This window comes from Balaenoptera musculus, chromosome 20, assembly GCF_009873245.2.
Source record: "Balaenoptera musculus isolate JJ_BM4_2016_0621 chromosome 20, mBalMus1.pri.v3, whole genome shotgun sequence".
NCBI classification, from domain to species: domain Eukaryota; kingdom Metazoa; phylum Chordata; class Mammalia; order Artiodactyla; family Balaenopteridae; genus Balaenoptera; species Balaenoptera musculus.
Genome location: NC_045804.1, coordinates 37,188,294 through 37,202,555, shown reverse-complemented (window position 1 = coordinate 37,202,555; position 14,262 = coordinate 37,188,294). Strand labels below are relative to the sequence as shown.

At 37.0% G+C, this 14,262-nt stretch overlaps 1 protein-coding gene across 1 annotated transcript in view; it reads right to left on the bottom strand.

Moving 5' to 3' along the window:
* Nucleotides 1–14,262, bottom strand: part of USP32 (ubiquitin specific peptidase 32) — a 189,546-nt gene that overhangs the window by 77,280 nt on the left and 98,004 nt on the right. Inside the window, exon 5 of the mRNA XM_036836787.1 lies at nt 10,477–10,636. Within this exon, the coding sequence (XP_036692682.1) occupies nt 10,477–10,636 (160 nt within the window). The remainder of the gene's footprint in view (nt 1–10,476; nt 10,637–14,262) is intronic.

Genomic DNA, 14,262 nt, shown 5'->3' with positions numbered 1-14,262 from the left:
AAAATAAAGCATTTGAGTTATATAAATTTGAGTTAGATAAGAAAAGAAAACCAATCAAAATGAGTTCAATGGCCCTAAAATTAGCCCAAAATACTACATTAATTACCTCAGGATCCAGATTCTACTACTTAAAAGAAATCACGCTTATGATACATTTTAGGGAAACTCTAAAAAACATATTTACAAGAGAGAGGTAGCACACATATTTTCTTCCAAATAATATAGCTAAACTCTATGAAAAGATGGTCATCATTAAGGAAAAAAACCTCTCAACTAGTTCTTAAAACATAGTTCTTAAAATCTTAGTTCTTCCAATTACCTATTTCACTGTTGGTAAATGGGGAATCATTCAGTGACCTTGCCTGGGTCAAATGAAGTTAATTATTAAAGAGAAATTTAAAATAATAATCATTTGAAGGTATCCCAAGGGGAAAAAAAAGGAAATTGGAAAAGTGAAGCTGCAAGATTGTCTGAAGTGAGTCTGAGGAAGATGGCTCACCACAACCACAACTATCACATGACCACCTCCTTTTATCTGCAATTACAAGCTGCTCATGAAAGATTAAAGAAAAAATGACTGTGTGTCAATAAACTGTCTTCAAATCCTAAAATGATACTAATCATGCACTCTGGGCTTCAAACATCCCAATTTTGGCACCTATTAGCCATTTGATCTTGAGAAAGTTTCTTTACCTTCTTGTAGCTGTGGTTTCCTCATTTTTAGAACTGAGATAAAATGAACTTCAGAGGTGGCACAAGGATTAAATGAGATAATGTACAAGGAGTATAGTGCCTCCTTTAGTAAGGGCTCAATCTGTATGTGGTAAATTGGAACCTTCCAAAGCATTTTTGGGAAAAAAAAAAAAAAAGTACAGGAGCTATAGTCAAGATCATTTAATATTCTACAAACATTCAATAAAAACATTTTATGTGCCTGACATTGTGCTAAAAATTATAGACATGATTGTGAACAAAATAATTATGTTTAGATTCTAATAGAAGAGAAAATGGGTCATTTTAATCCAGTGTGGAAAGTACAATGAAGGAACAGAGATACAGGGTTTTCAGGGAGCACATAAGCAGTGAGGCCCTAGAAGTCTTGATATTTAAAGAGGTACACACAGAACATCTAAGGGTTGACCAGGGAAAGGAAAACTAGTGTGGCAGAAGAAGGATATTACAAGCAGAAGTAAAAAAGCATGTGTAAAAGTCTCTAGGAAAAACAGGTAGTGATAGGACAGGAAAACAAAAAGAATAACCATTGTATTCTGCTATAATTCAAAAAAAAGGAAGAGGATAACCTATAGAAGGATTTATGCTACGGACACAAGATAAAAGACAAAAAACAAGAGAGAACTTTACTTTCCAGTGAGTGACAAAAAAAGAGTGTTAAAGATGGCAGTTCAACCTAGAATTAGTAGACAGTTCGGTTAGAATGTAGACATTTCAAAGGTTAGCATCTAAAGGATGAGCCTTCAAACTCAAGCAGAGAGATGCCAGACTGTGATTGGATAGGACTATGCATGTACAATAGTAGGGGATTTGATACACTGAACTAAATTTGTAAAAAGCTGATTAAAACAAATTATTTTGAGTTTATAGTCTGTGGCTCCAAATTCCAACACTATGTGGTGCTAAATAACCATGAACAAAATGGGTGGGGAAAGGCTATTACAAGAAAAAGCCAAATGACTAGTTAGTCTTAGAAAGTAGAATCTTCTTTCAGATATCAATAATAATAAAAATAAACTTGTACCAAACTATTTCAAACATTTAACTATATAGAACATGTTTATGTTCTCTATATATGTTCTCTGATTCTGAATATCAAAATGTTTAAAAATTAACTTGTCATTAAAAACACTGTATATTTGACAAAAAAAATCTTTTTAGGAAATCTAATCTTAGGTATTTAAACAGCAAATTATAAAAGAAAAATAGGGGGCTTCCCTGGTGGTGCAGTGGTTGAGAATCCGCCTGCCAATGCAGGGGACAGGGGTTCGAGCTCTGGTCTGGGAAGATCCCACATGCCGTGGAGCAACTGGGCCCGTGAGCCACAACTACTGAGCCTGCACGTCTGGAGCTTGTGCTCCGCAGCAAGAGAGCCCGCGATAGTGAGAGGCCCGTGCACCGCGATGAAGAGTGGCCCCCGCTCACCGCAACTAGAGAAAGACCTTGCACAGAAACGAAGACCCAACACAGCCAAAAATAAATAAATAAATAAATAAATAAATTTATAAAAATAAAAAAAAAAAGAAAAATATATCAGTCTTGATAAAAATCTGGTTAAGATCTACTCAAGCATAAAAACTTGGACTTTTGGCTAAAGTTCTAATTCAGGGAATTCCCTGGCGGTCCAGTGGTTAGAACTCAGTGCTTTCACTACTGAGGGCCCGGGTTCAATCCCTGGTTGGAGAACTAAGATCCTGCAAGGTGGTGCAGCCAAAAAAAAGTTCTAATTCAATTTCTTAAATAAAAGGTAAGGTAACAATAGTTTGGAATCTGAAGTTCTAAAAACTGTACTGGCCATGACAAAATCTAAAATCTTGTGTAAATCAAATCAGTTAGTTATTCTAACTCTGTATTGAATACAAATAGCACCCCAGTTTCATTTGTGATTTACACGAAAGAGAAAAAATTTGATTAAAAATGGCTGTATGTTCAACTTACTGTGACTTCAAATTTTACTTTATAATCGTATGTGAAAAAGTAATTAAAGACATCTGCACTCTAACATAAATGTTATTTACAAGTGAAAAATTATAACTCCTTTTTGTTTCCTAGATACCTTGGGTCATTACACAAATTTAAATGGAGTCAGTGATGCTTTAAAATAAATATTTTCTGTTTACTTATAAATCAGTTAATAACATTCTCTATTTTTATCCCACGTTTCCACATTCCTGACACATTATTTGAAAAGTTTAATGTACCAAATATTCTTTGAGTGAAAGAGCCTGCAAAGACATCCACAGAAGCTGAGAGTTTATAAATAATATGATAAATCACAGATATCAGAATATAAACCTACCCATGTCAGAATTTCTGTAAGAAATATAGCAGTAATTCTGACTGTCATAATGCTTTCACAGGAAAGCCCACTAAGAAAGGAGCCATTTGCTGAAGCCAGCAGCAAATGAGTTGTCTGTTGTACTAGTTTATTTTTGTTCTTTATTTTTATAAATTCTAAAATAAAAGAAAGCAAACTGGTAAGAAAAACACTTTCTTCCCACAGACATGGATGAGTTAATTTTTGTACTGATCTACAGTCCTCTCTTAGAAAACTGCTTGCTCCCAAAACAATTACTCTCTGGAGAAAGTGGGATGAAGCTCACCGACATTCCCAAGCCAAGTGTTCACTAATACAAAAGGATGCAGGGAGTTCCTTGATGATCCAGTGGTTAGCACTCCATGCTTCCACTGCAGGGGGCACGGGTTTGATCCCTGGTCAGGGAACTAAGATCCCTCATGCAGCGCATACACGGCCCGGCCAAAAATAAAAAAAAGAGGATGCATACTCATTGTAAAGCACCTACCTATTCTATATCAGGCATAATGCTGAGTCCCTTAAAAAAGGTACTATCTCATGTATTCCTGAAGGGTAGCACCATATACCACCCCAAACATGCCACTTTAGCATAAGGGTTATTTTGAGTTGAAGGCAATTGAGAAGAAGCTGATACAAAAAAAAGCTCTCCAGCTCCCCCTATTAGCCTAATTTATAAAGATGTCTTACCTGCCCTTCTACCAGGAAGGATAGAAGTTAATCACCAGAGACCACTCTAGATACTTATCAACCTGGAGATAGCACCAAAGGAAAGAATCTACATAACAAACCTCATTAACCAGCCATATCAATCAACAGTTTCTCCATGTATTTGCCTTCCCACAATGTGCCATCCCTAGCAGCTCAAAGTCCTTTTCTTTTGTCTTGTCACATCTCCATAAAATTATTGCTCTTTGCTAAGATGCTATATAAGCTCAAGCTCTAACCACCCCTTTGAGTTACTCATCACTGAAAGTTCTGGTACATAAGTAAGTTAGTTAAGTATCAATAGTAAGAAAGTAAGCTTATGTTTTTCTCTTGTTATCTGTCTTTTGTTAGTCTAATTTAAAGGGCCCCACCCAATGAAACCAAGATAAGTAGAGGAAAATACTTTTCGTTCCCCACACTCCTTACAACACATCTATGAGGTACAGTTATATCATTATCCCTGTTTTCCAGATGAAAAAAGAAGTTCATAGAGATTAAATTTCCCACAGCTACATGAATAATAAGTAGCAGGGCCAGAGTGTCTGACTCAAGAGTCCGAAGAACTCCTAAATACCACATGAGTATTGTTTCTCAAAATATAGTTCATGGTCCATCTATATCAGAATTACCCTGGATATCTATTAAAAGTACAGAGTCCTAGGGACCACTGATAAAAATCTTTGAAGACAGAACCAGTAACCTGCACTTTTAATACCCTCTTCAAATAATTCTGAAGCTTAATAAAGGCTAGTAACTACCAATATACAATAGTGGTTTAATAGTTGATTAACTTTTTATTTTGGTGTATTCCTCTTACAAGAAAAAAGTATACAACAAAATTCAGCCAAGAGATCGGCAATTAAAAATGTTATAGATAACGGAGAAAACTGAAAGCACAGTTTATTTCTTCAAGTTTTTACCACACACTACCAATTTACTTCTCTGGCCACCAAGGAAACCAATGGGTGCATTACAGGAGGAGAGAAAATAATTAGTTCAGATAGCTTATTCTCTTTAGTATTTGAAGTAAGTTAATTTTCTGTAGCTCACATAATTTATCTAACCAAAAGTTTTAAAGGTAAGATCTAAGAACAAAGTAACTTTGCAACCTTAAGCAGTTCCTTAAATTTACAAATATAATTCATTTTCACCCTAAAAATGTATGTCTTTATATGAACACTCACATACTATGAAGCTGTTAAACCTTATTCAAACATGATGATTTATCTTGGTCCTTCTCCCTCGTATGGGTTTAGTCCTACAATCCTAAAACAACATATTCTTCCTGCTCACTCCTGGGGAAATCAAATGTTTAAATCAGTACTTAGAATGTAGATGAATAGGATATAAGCCTTGTCCTCAAGGGACTTGTAACTTCCGATGAAAAACAAAGGCATTTCCAATTGACTCTAAGGTAAGGCAAAAAGCATCTTAATTGCTTTAATTGAAATGTTAAGTGTGCAGGAATGCAAAGAGAAAAGTGATTAATTCAAACTGCAGAAAAATGGAGAAGGCACGACAGCATCTGAGTTGGGTTTGATGACAAAGTATTTCAATTGTCAAGAACTGAAAGATGGAATGTGTTCTTAAATGAAGGAATATTAGGAGTGATGGTAGATAGGGTAGCTATAAAATTTCATGGTATAGTCACAGAATATTGACCAGGGCTCTGCAGTTGAAGCAGAGAACATATGTGAGGAGAAACAGGTATGGAAAATTAAGAATAATAAACTAAGAGACTTTAGAGTTATACTAAGGATTTTAAAACTTTATTCTACAGAATATGAAGAATTTTCAAAGGTTTCTAAGCAGGGAAATTAAGAATGGTTTTTGGTTTTTTTAAAACACAAACTAAAAAAGCAAAACCAGAAAACTTGTCTTTCATTCTTTCCTATCATTAACATGTAGTCAGATAAATAAGGAAAGCTATTACAATGATGATAGTAGCAAAGAAAGATGTAAGAAATATAGCTGAGTTAAGATTGTTAGGATCTAGGGCTTCCCTGGTGGCACAGTGGTTAAGAATCTGCCTGCCAATGCAAGACACATGGGTTCGAGCCCTGGCCCAGGAAGATCCCACATGCCACAGAGCAACTAAGCCTGTGCGCCACAACTACTGAGCCTGAGCTCTAGAGCCTGCAAGCCACAACTACTGAGCCCACGTGCCACAACTACTGAAGCCTGCACGCCTAGAGCCCATGCTCTGCAACAAGAGAAGCCACCGCAATAAGAAGCCCGTGCACTGCAACAAAGAGTAGTCCCCACTTGCTGCAACTAGAGAAAGCCTGCACACAGCAGCAAAGACCCAACACAGCCATAAATAAATAAATAAATAAATAAACAAATTTATATATATAAAAAAAAGATTGATAGGATCTAATATGAAGCTTGATAAAGAAGTCAAAGGTAGCCTCAAATTGGATTACTAGAATTACAGATACTAGTAACCAAGATGGAAAAGACAGGAGGTATGGAATCTAAAAAATACAACAAACTAGTGAATATAACAACAACAAAAAAAGCAGACTCACAGATGACACAGAGAACAAACTAGTGGTTACCAGTGAGAAGAGGGAAGGGGGGAGGGGCAATATAGAGGCAGGGGAATAAAGAGGTACAAACTATTAAGTATAAAATAAGCTACAAGGGTATATTGTACAACACAGGGAATATAGCCAACATTTTAAATAACTAGAAATGGAGCATAACCTTTAAAAATTGTGAATCACTATATTATACACTCATAATTTACATTATATTGTACAGCAACTATACTTCAATTTAAAAAAAAAAAAGAAAAAAAAGAAAAGAGAGGAAGAAGAATATACTGTTTGCTTTTTTTACCTATAGATGGACTGAAGTGAGGAAAGATAAATTTGGTTTTAGACATGAGAGTAAGATGTTAGAATATATATCCAGGAGGCATTTATTAAAATGAATATGCAGTTTGAGAGATACCTCAAGATCAGAAAACTTCATCTATGTATCACCTGCAAAGATATGCAAAAGAAAAAAAGGCTGTGATGAAGCAAAGCACATATGCCATTTAAGAATAGAATAGAGCTAAAGGCTGATCCATGAGAAATAACTTACACTCGAAAAGTGAACAGAAAAAGGATAGCAGTGAAGAAAAGTCAAAAGAAATAATAAAAAGCTAGAAAACTACAATGTTTCAAAACCAAAGGAGAAGAGAATTTCAAGAAAACTGAATGGTCAATAGTGCTAAAATGCTGCAGAGATATTAGCAGGTACAATGAACGACCCTATGAAGAAACCTCTCAGTTTAGAAATTAGGTCATCATTTCAGCTGAAACAATGCATCTGCATTAATATTTTAAATAATTCAAGATAAAATATTTTTTAACAAGGCAAAGGCATTGTACTTTTAGATACCATTAAAAATCCAAAAATCTTCCCACTTGATAAAAAAATAAATAGAAAAGATCATTTTCAAATTAAAATGGAGCCATATAATGGGATAATATTTTTAACATTTTGATAATTATTTTGACTCATTAAATTTAAATAAATCTGTAATCTTTAATACGGCGCTTTCAAAAACAAGCAATAAGTAGCATTTGCATTTGCATTTGCAAAGTATGTCAGAACTCATTTAACTTTAAGCAACTGACAAAGACTCTCTCCTTGACCAAACTTTAGCCCTACTCCTTTGAGCCCTCTTTTCTACTAGGCCTCGAAGTTGGCCCCCATATCCTGTCTTTGGCCTGCCCAGCTGAATCTTTTTCTTTTTCCCATAAATTTATTTTATTTGTTTATTTATTTTTGGCTGTGTCGGGTCTTTGTTGCTGCGCGCGAGCTTTCTCTAGTTGCAGCGAGCAGGGGCCACTCTTCGCTGAGGTGCGCAGGTTTCTCATTGTAGTGGCTTCTCCTGTTGCAGAGCACAGGCTCTAGGGCACGTGGGCTTCAGTAGTTGTGGCGCACAGACTCAGTAGTTATAGCTCCTGGGCTCTAGAACACAGGCTCAGTAGTTGTGGCGCATGAGCTTAGTTGCTCCATGGCACGTGGGATCCTCCTGGACCAGGGCTCGAACCCGTGTCCCCTGCATTGTCAGGCAGACTCTTAACCACTGCACCACCAAGGAAGCCCTGCCCAGCTGAATCTTAGCAAAGAATCCTGCTAAATCATCCCCCTATTCTTGATATCTGATCAAGTTCCTCATACTCCATATTTAGTGAATAAGTCTTCAGCCTACTTTTAGCAAGAATTCCCCTACCCTTGATGATTGATTCCTGTTAGTAATTTTCCCTCCACTGACCCCCTCACCTTGCTCCTTGGACATAAATTACTTGTCCTTGTAATATTTGGAGGTAAGACCAATATCTATCCCCTATTGCAATATGCTACTGCAAAAGTCTTGAATAAAGTCTTGTTTACCATTTTAACAAATGTCAGAATAATTTTTTCTGTAACATAAGTCATTCAAGGAAAGTAATCACACCTTTAGCCAATAATAATAGAAAAATAATTTACCATACAGTCACAAACGAAAGCAAGAGTTCACCAGAATATCTACATGACTGACAACTTAAATATTAATGTAAGTTAGATAGAGCTTAAAGTAAGTATAAAAAGATTCCCTAATTTTTTATACAAAACAATTTTTTTTTTAAAAGGCTTTCCTATCAAAAATAAAGGCGGGGGGCACTGAAAAGTAGGAACATCAAATTCATTGCCTATTCATGCCAGAATTTATCTGTCAGAACTTCTGGTGACAATGGAATGAAAATGAGAGGGAAAGTAGCTGGTGTATAACTAACTAGTAGCCAACTCATAAATTACATGAACAAATAGATACAAATAGCACTTGATACCCAAGGTCCTCTACTCAGTCAACAAATACTTATTTAAGGCTTGACACAGGGTGAATAAAAAAATAATACAGACTCTCTATGATTTAAGAGAGATGACATGTACAAATAAATGGAATGCTATAAATAATTATAATACAAGGGCAAAAGTGGTAAGTTCATTCAAGAAGGGTACAAAAAAGGTGTTATGAGAGTTCAGAGGAAGGAGAGATGATTTCTCACAGGAAGGCAAGAAAATGTTTTATGAAAACCAAGCAGCATGTGATTTAAGTCTTCAAAGATGACTAAGGTTTATAGGGAGAATAAAAGGGAAAGGCATTCATTCTAGTGTTAAGAAGTAGCATAAGCAAAAGCCCAGTGTAGGTACAATTCTGTAACCACAGGAAAGAAGAACAGTAGAAGTTAACACTTAGGTCTGTGTTGTGGAGGACTAAATACTGTCCCTCAAAAATTCATTATCACCTGCAATCACAGAATGTGACCTTATTGGAAATAGGGTCTTTGCAGATGTAATGAATTAAAGGCCCTTGAGTTAAAATCATCCTGAATTTAGACTGGGCCCTAAATCCAATGACTGGTGTCCTTAAAAGAAGAGAGGACATAGACACACACAGAGAGAAGGCCATGGGAAGACAGACACAGAGATTGGAGTTACGCTGCTACAGGCCAAGCAAAGCCTGGGGTCACCAGAAGCTGGGAGAGACAAGGAAAGATTCTTCCCTAGGGCCTTCAGAGGGAACAAGGCTCTGTTAACACTTTGATTTCAGCTTCCAGAACTGTGAGAGAATACATCTCTGTTTTTTCAGTTTACAGATTGTGGTAATTTGTTACAGCAGCCCTAGGAAACTAATACAGGTTGGTTAAGGACAATTAGTAGAGGGCTATTGTGAAATAGTAATATTGACCCTCGTTCCTGCTAATATTTGCTCTTTGATCAAATTCCTGTAATTTCCTGAGTGATAGGAATCTCTGACACAGAGCTCCTAAATTCTTTGCAATTTTCTGGGTGATAGGAATCTTTTGTTTTAATGTCTGAGATGACTTTTGGTAAGCTCTTAGAAAGGGGCTGGTCACTAGAAAGACCAAGTCATAATTAGAAACTCGGAACTTTCAGCCCCATTCCCCATTCTCTGGAGATGGAAGATGAACTAGAAATGTAGTTAATAATCAATCATGCTTATGTAATAAGCCTGCACAAAAATCCCCAAAGCACAGGGTCTGGAGAGCTTCTAGACTGGTAAACACATCTACATGCCAGAAGAATTGGGGCATCACAGCTCCACAGGGACAGAAGTTCCTGTGTTTGGGGCCCTTCCAGATCCTGCCCTATGTATCTGTTCATCCAGCTGTTCATCTGTATCCTTCAACATATCCTTTATTATATAATGCATCAGTAAATGTAACTGTTTCCTGAAGTTCTGTGAACTGTTCTAGTAAATTACCAAACCCAAGGAGGGGGTCATGGGAAGTCTCATTTATAGGTGGTTGGTCAGAAGCACAGGTCACAATCTGGACTTGGCGTCTGAAGTGGGGAGCAGAGGGGCAGTCTTTCGAGACTGAGCCCTAAACCTGTGGGGTCTGTGCTAACCCCAGGTAGACAGTGTCAGACTGAACTGAGATGCAGGACACCCAGTTGGTATCCATAGAGCACTGGAGAATTGCTTGGTGTGGGAAAAAAAAAAACACCCCACACATTTGGAGTACAAAAGTATTCAGTGAGTAGACAAAAAAGAGAGTTTTCCTTTTCAGCTATGTACTCAAGCCTCCAGTATTCCATTTTACTATACTTCGGAAGAAAAAACCCCACTGATAATAGGCATATTCTCATATTCTCATATTACCAGGCAATTGTATTAAAAAGTGAACAGAACACAATGAAATGCCATTACTTACAATGTGTGACTCCAGCCAGAGTTTGGTAGAAAGTGGGAGTATCACTATCATCAGTGAGGGTCACATATACACCTCCAGACAGCAGCCAACGAGAGAAGGTAAAAGCATCTTTGTTTAGAAGAAGCCAATTTCTAAACTTTTCATAGTTTACTTTTTCACCCTAAAATTAAAACAAGAAAACATAGGTTTAGTCAAATTTTAAGGTACCTACTTGGAACTTATACAACTTGAAATTTGCATTTAATTGACATTTACCCTTCTACTATCTATAAAGGAAGAATTATCTAAATATCATTATAGGCTATATACCTGGAAATAAAACTGTTTTCAAATATAATTGTACTTCAGAACTTCCATTTGCATAAAATCTATATGCTAATTGCAAATTATTTCATCAATTCATTAAAGCAGTGCATTTCTACTAATAAGTCACATTTTATATGCTAAGGTATATCCTGAAATCAGTAAACTGAATTTCTTTCAATATTTAATAAAACCAACTTTTCACTTGCTTCATCCCTCTTCTTCAGCACTTCAATTGGTCAGAATTAGCATATTTTAATTAAATATGTATGGAATTTAAATACTCTTTTAAATTTCATTGGCGAATTAAAAACTATCCAGGAGTCCTCCTCCAAAAGACATCACTGAAAACATGTATTCACAAGTCAACTAGAATACAAAAAGAAGCAAGGAGATTTCTATTTCTTTGCTTTCTTTCCAAGTATTTGTCTTGCTAAATCTCTGGAGGAAAAAAAGTATCCAGGCTGAGAAAGAACATCATATGGCTGTGTAAGTCAATCTCTTTGACTGGAAGACAAGAGGACCCAGGTAGAGTGAGGGCCAGATGTTTCTATGAAGAAAAAGGCAGAAGCAACCCACATAGAAATACAATGAAGAATGACCTAGCAGCTCTAATCTTGATGCAGATATTAAGGGATACAAATAACTTAGAACCTAAAAGAGTTATGGTAGAAATAATTTCTATATTGTTAGTAGCATCCTATTAACTATATAGCAACATGCTTAAGCCTCATGGTTTCAGAACATTTAACAGTGCAATCCAAGCAATCAAGACAACATTGGAAGTCTTGTTTTTCTAAATGGAAGAATATGGCATTCAGACTTGCTGCAGGGATGTGAGGACATTGCCAACATGTTTAGAGAATCATAGCCATATTCTTTCTCTACCCCACATTTAGTCTAGAAAGAGGGTTTGCAGTATAAACCCTACAAGCTGATGCACATTTTTACAAGTTAACATCTCTGACATTGGGAAAAGTCTTAAAATCAATAATACCCTTCAATTGTAACTCGCAGGTTTTTTGTTCTTTATAATACATAAAAGCGCATCTTATTAATCGATGGCATCTTAGATTCAGTTGAACGTGGTAGTTTCAATGGTTTCAGTGAAGCTAAGATGTTGTTATAAGATGCACCTTCATGTACCTCTAAGAAAGAAAGAAGCTGCCGATTATTCTACCACCTTCACATATAGGTAATACTTATAGAGTATTTACAATGCCCTAAGCACCATTCTAAGTATTTTTATATTCATTTAATCCTCAAGCAACCCTCTATAGGAGATACTATTATCTCCATTTTACACATGAGAAAACTGAGGCTCCAAAAAGTTATGCGTTCAAGGTTATACGGTGGCAGAGATAGGATTGAACCCAGGTAGTCAAGGCTCCAAAGTCTCTGTGCCTAAACTATACACTTCACTGCCTGGCCGACTTAGTGAAATATAAAGCAATCTCTGAAACCCACTTGCCCATCGGGATCACTCCATATAACTGGTAGCACCAAAATTCCATCTGCCAAACCTGACTTTTTATGTTTTGAATCATGGCTCTAAATAAGGGAAGTAAAGGGAAAGTCTCCTTTTATAAACTGTCATAATAGCAGTCTAGAAAAAAAATTTCCAGTACTATAAAAGGCAATTAAAAATAAACAGATTTCTGAAACTGATACATCTTTGAAGAACAATGTAAAATATGAATTTCCACCTTGAGAATCAACACCCAAAAAAATTCAGTAAGAAAAAAACAATATAACTCCTATGTGGATTTCCTTCATTTCAAGTTACTGAAACATGGTAACTTGAAAAGCAAGGGTCGGGATCACATCACACACATTACTCAGAAATTACAGCAGATAAATACATCAAATAGTTGAATTAGGTAAAATTAGCCCATTTACAGTCTTGTTTTTTTGGTTTTTTTTAACCAACCTTAAGTACCTAATCATTTAAACAGCTATACACATGAGTATCCCAAAACCTAGACCTCTCATTTCTTTGTCCTCCCTCTTCCATAGATCTTGTCCTTCATACAAGACTAACCCAACCATTTATTACCATAGTCTTATATTGATATTTTTATTATAATAACCATTCCCTTTCCAATAAATGCAATTTTAAGCATTCCACTCTCCCTGTCACAATTTCCTCTTATGAGCACACTCCTTCTAGTATCCTGACTCCAGTGATTTTTTAACTCCACAGGACCTACACCAATCACCTACCCTTCACATTGTCAAATCTAATGATCACTTCTCAATGATCAAAGGACAACTCACTTGATCTTTCGGTTTATTTGACGTAGTTAAATACTCCTTCCTCTTGAAACATTTATTTTTTTAATTAATTTATTTATTTATGGCTGTGTTGGGTCTTCGTTTCTGTGCGAGGGCTTTCTCTAGTTGCGGCGAGCGGGGGCCACTCCTCATCGCGGTGCGCGGGCCTCTCACTATCGCGGCCTCTCTTGTTGCGGAGCACAGGCTCCAGACGTGCAGGCTCAGTAATTGTGGCTCACGGGCCCAGTTGCTCCGCGGCATGTGGGATCTTCCCAGACCAGGGCTCGAACCCATGTCCCCTGCATTGGCAGGCAGATTCTCAACCACTGCGCCACCAGGGAAGCCCTCTTGAAGCATTTTTATCACTTGGCTTCTAGGACACCATTCTCATTTGTTCCTCCTCACAAGCTATTCCTTAGGCTCCTGTTTTGATTCTTCATCATCTCGCCATACGTCAGAGTACAGGACTCCGTCTTCCAATCCGTTTTCTATCTTAATTCACTCCTAGATGACCTCATCCACATCTATAAGCCAAGAAATCCTTTCCTCTGAACTCCAACTTATATGTCAAAAACACGGTTACAACTCCACCTGAATGTCTAATATGATTCTCTAATTATGTCTTAAACTTCTCTTGCTTTTGAAACCTCCAACTTCCCTCTCCTATAGCATTAGCCATCTCAGTTAATGGCAACTCCATTCATTTACTAAATCAAGCGAAACACCTTAATCTTCCTTTTCTCTTTCACTCACAGCCCATCATCAATACAAGAAATGGTCCTGTCAACTCCACCTTCAAAATAAATGCAGAATCTGAAAAGTCTCATCACCTCACTGTTACACCATGACCTCTTCCCTGGATTATTCAGATACCTTAATCAGATTCTGTTCAGTGTACTTTCTACATAAGAGCCAAAATGATGACGTTTAAAATGTAATTAGGACTTCCCTTGGTGGCGCAGTGGTTAAGAATCCACCTGCCAATGCAGGGGACATGGGTTCGAGCCCTGGTCTGGGAAGATCCCACATGCTGCGGAGCAACTAAGTGCATGTTTCACAACTACTGAGCCTGTGTTCTAGAGCCCGCGAGCCACAACTACTGAAGCCTGTGCACCCTAGAGCCTGTGCTCCGCAACAAGAGAAGCCACCACAATCAGAAGCCCACGCATCGCAACGAAGAGTAGCCTCTGCTCGCTGCAACTAGAGAAA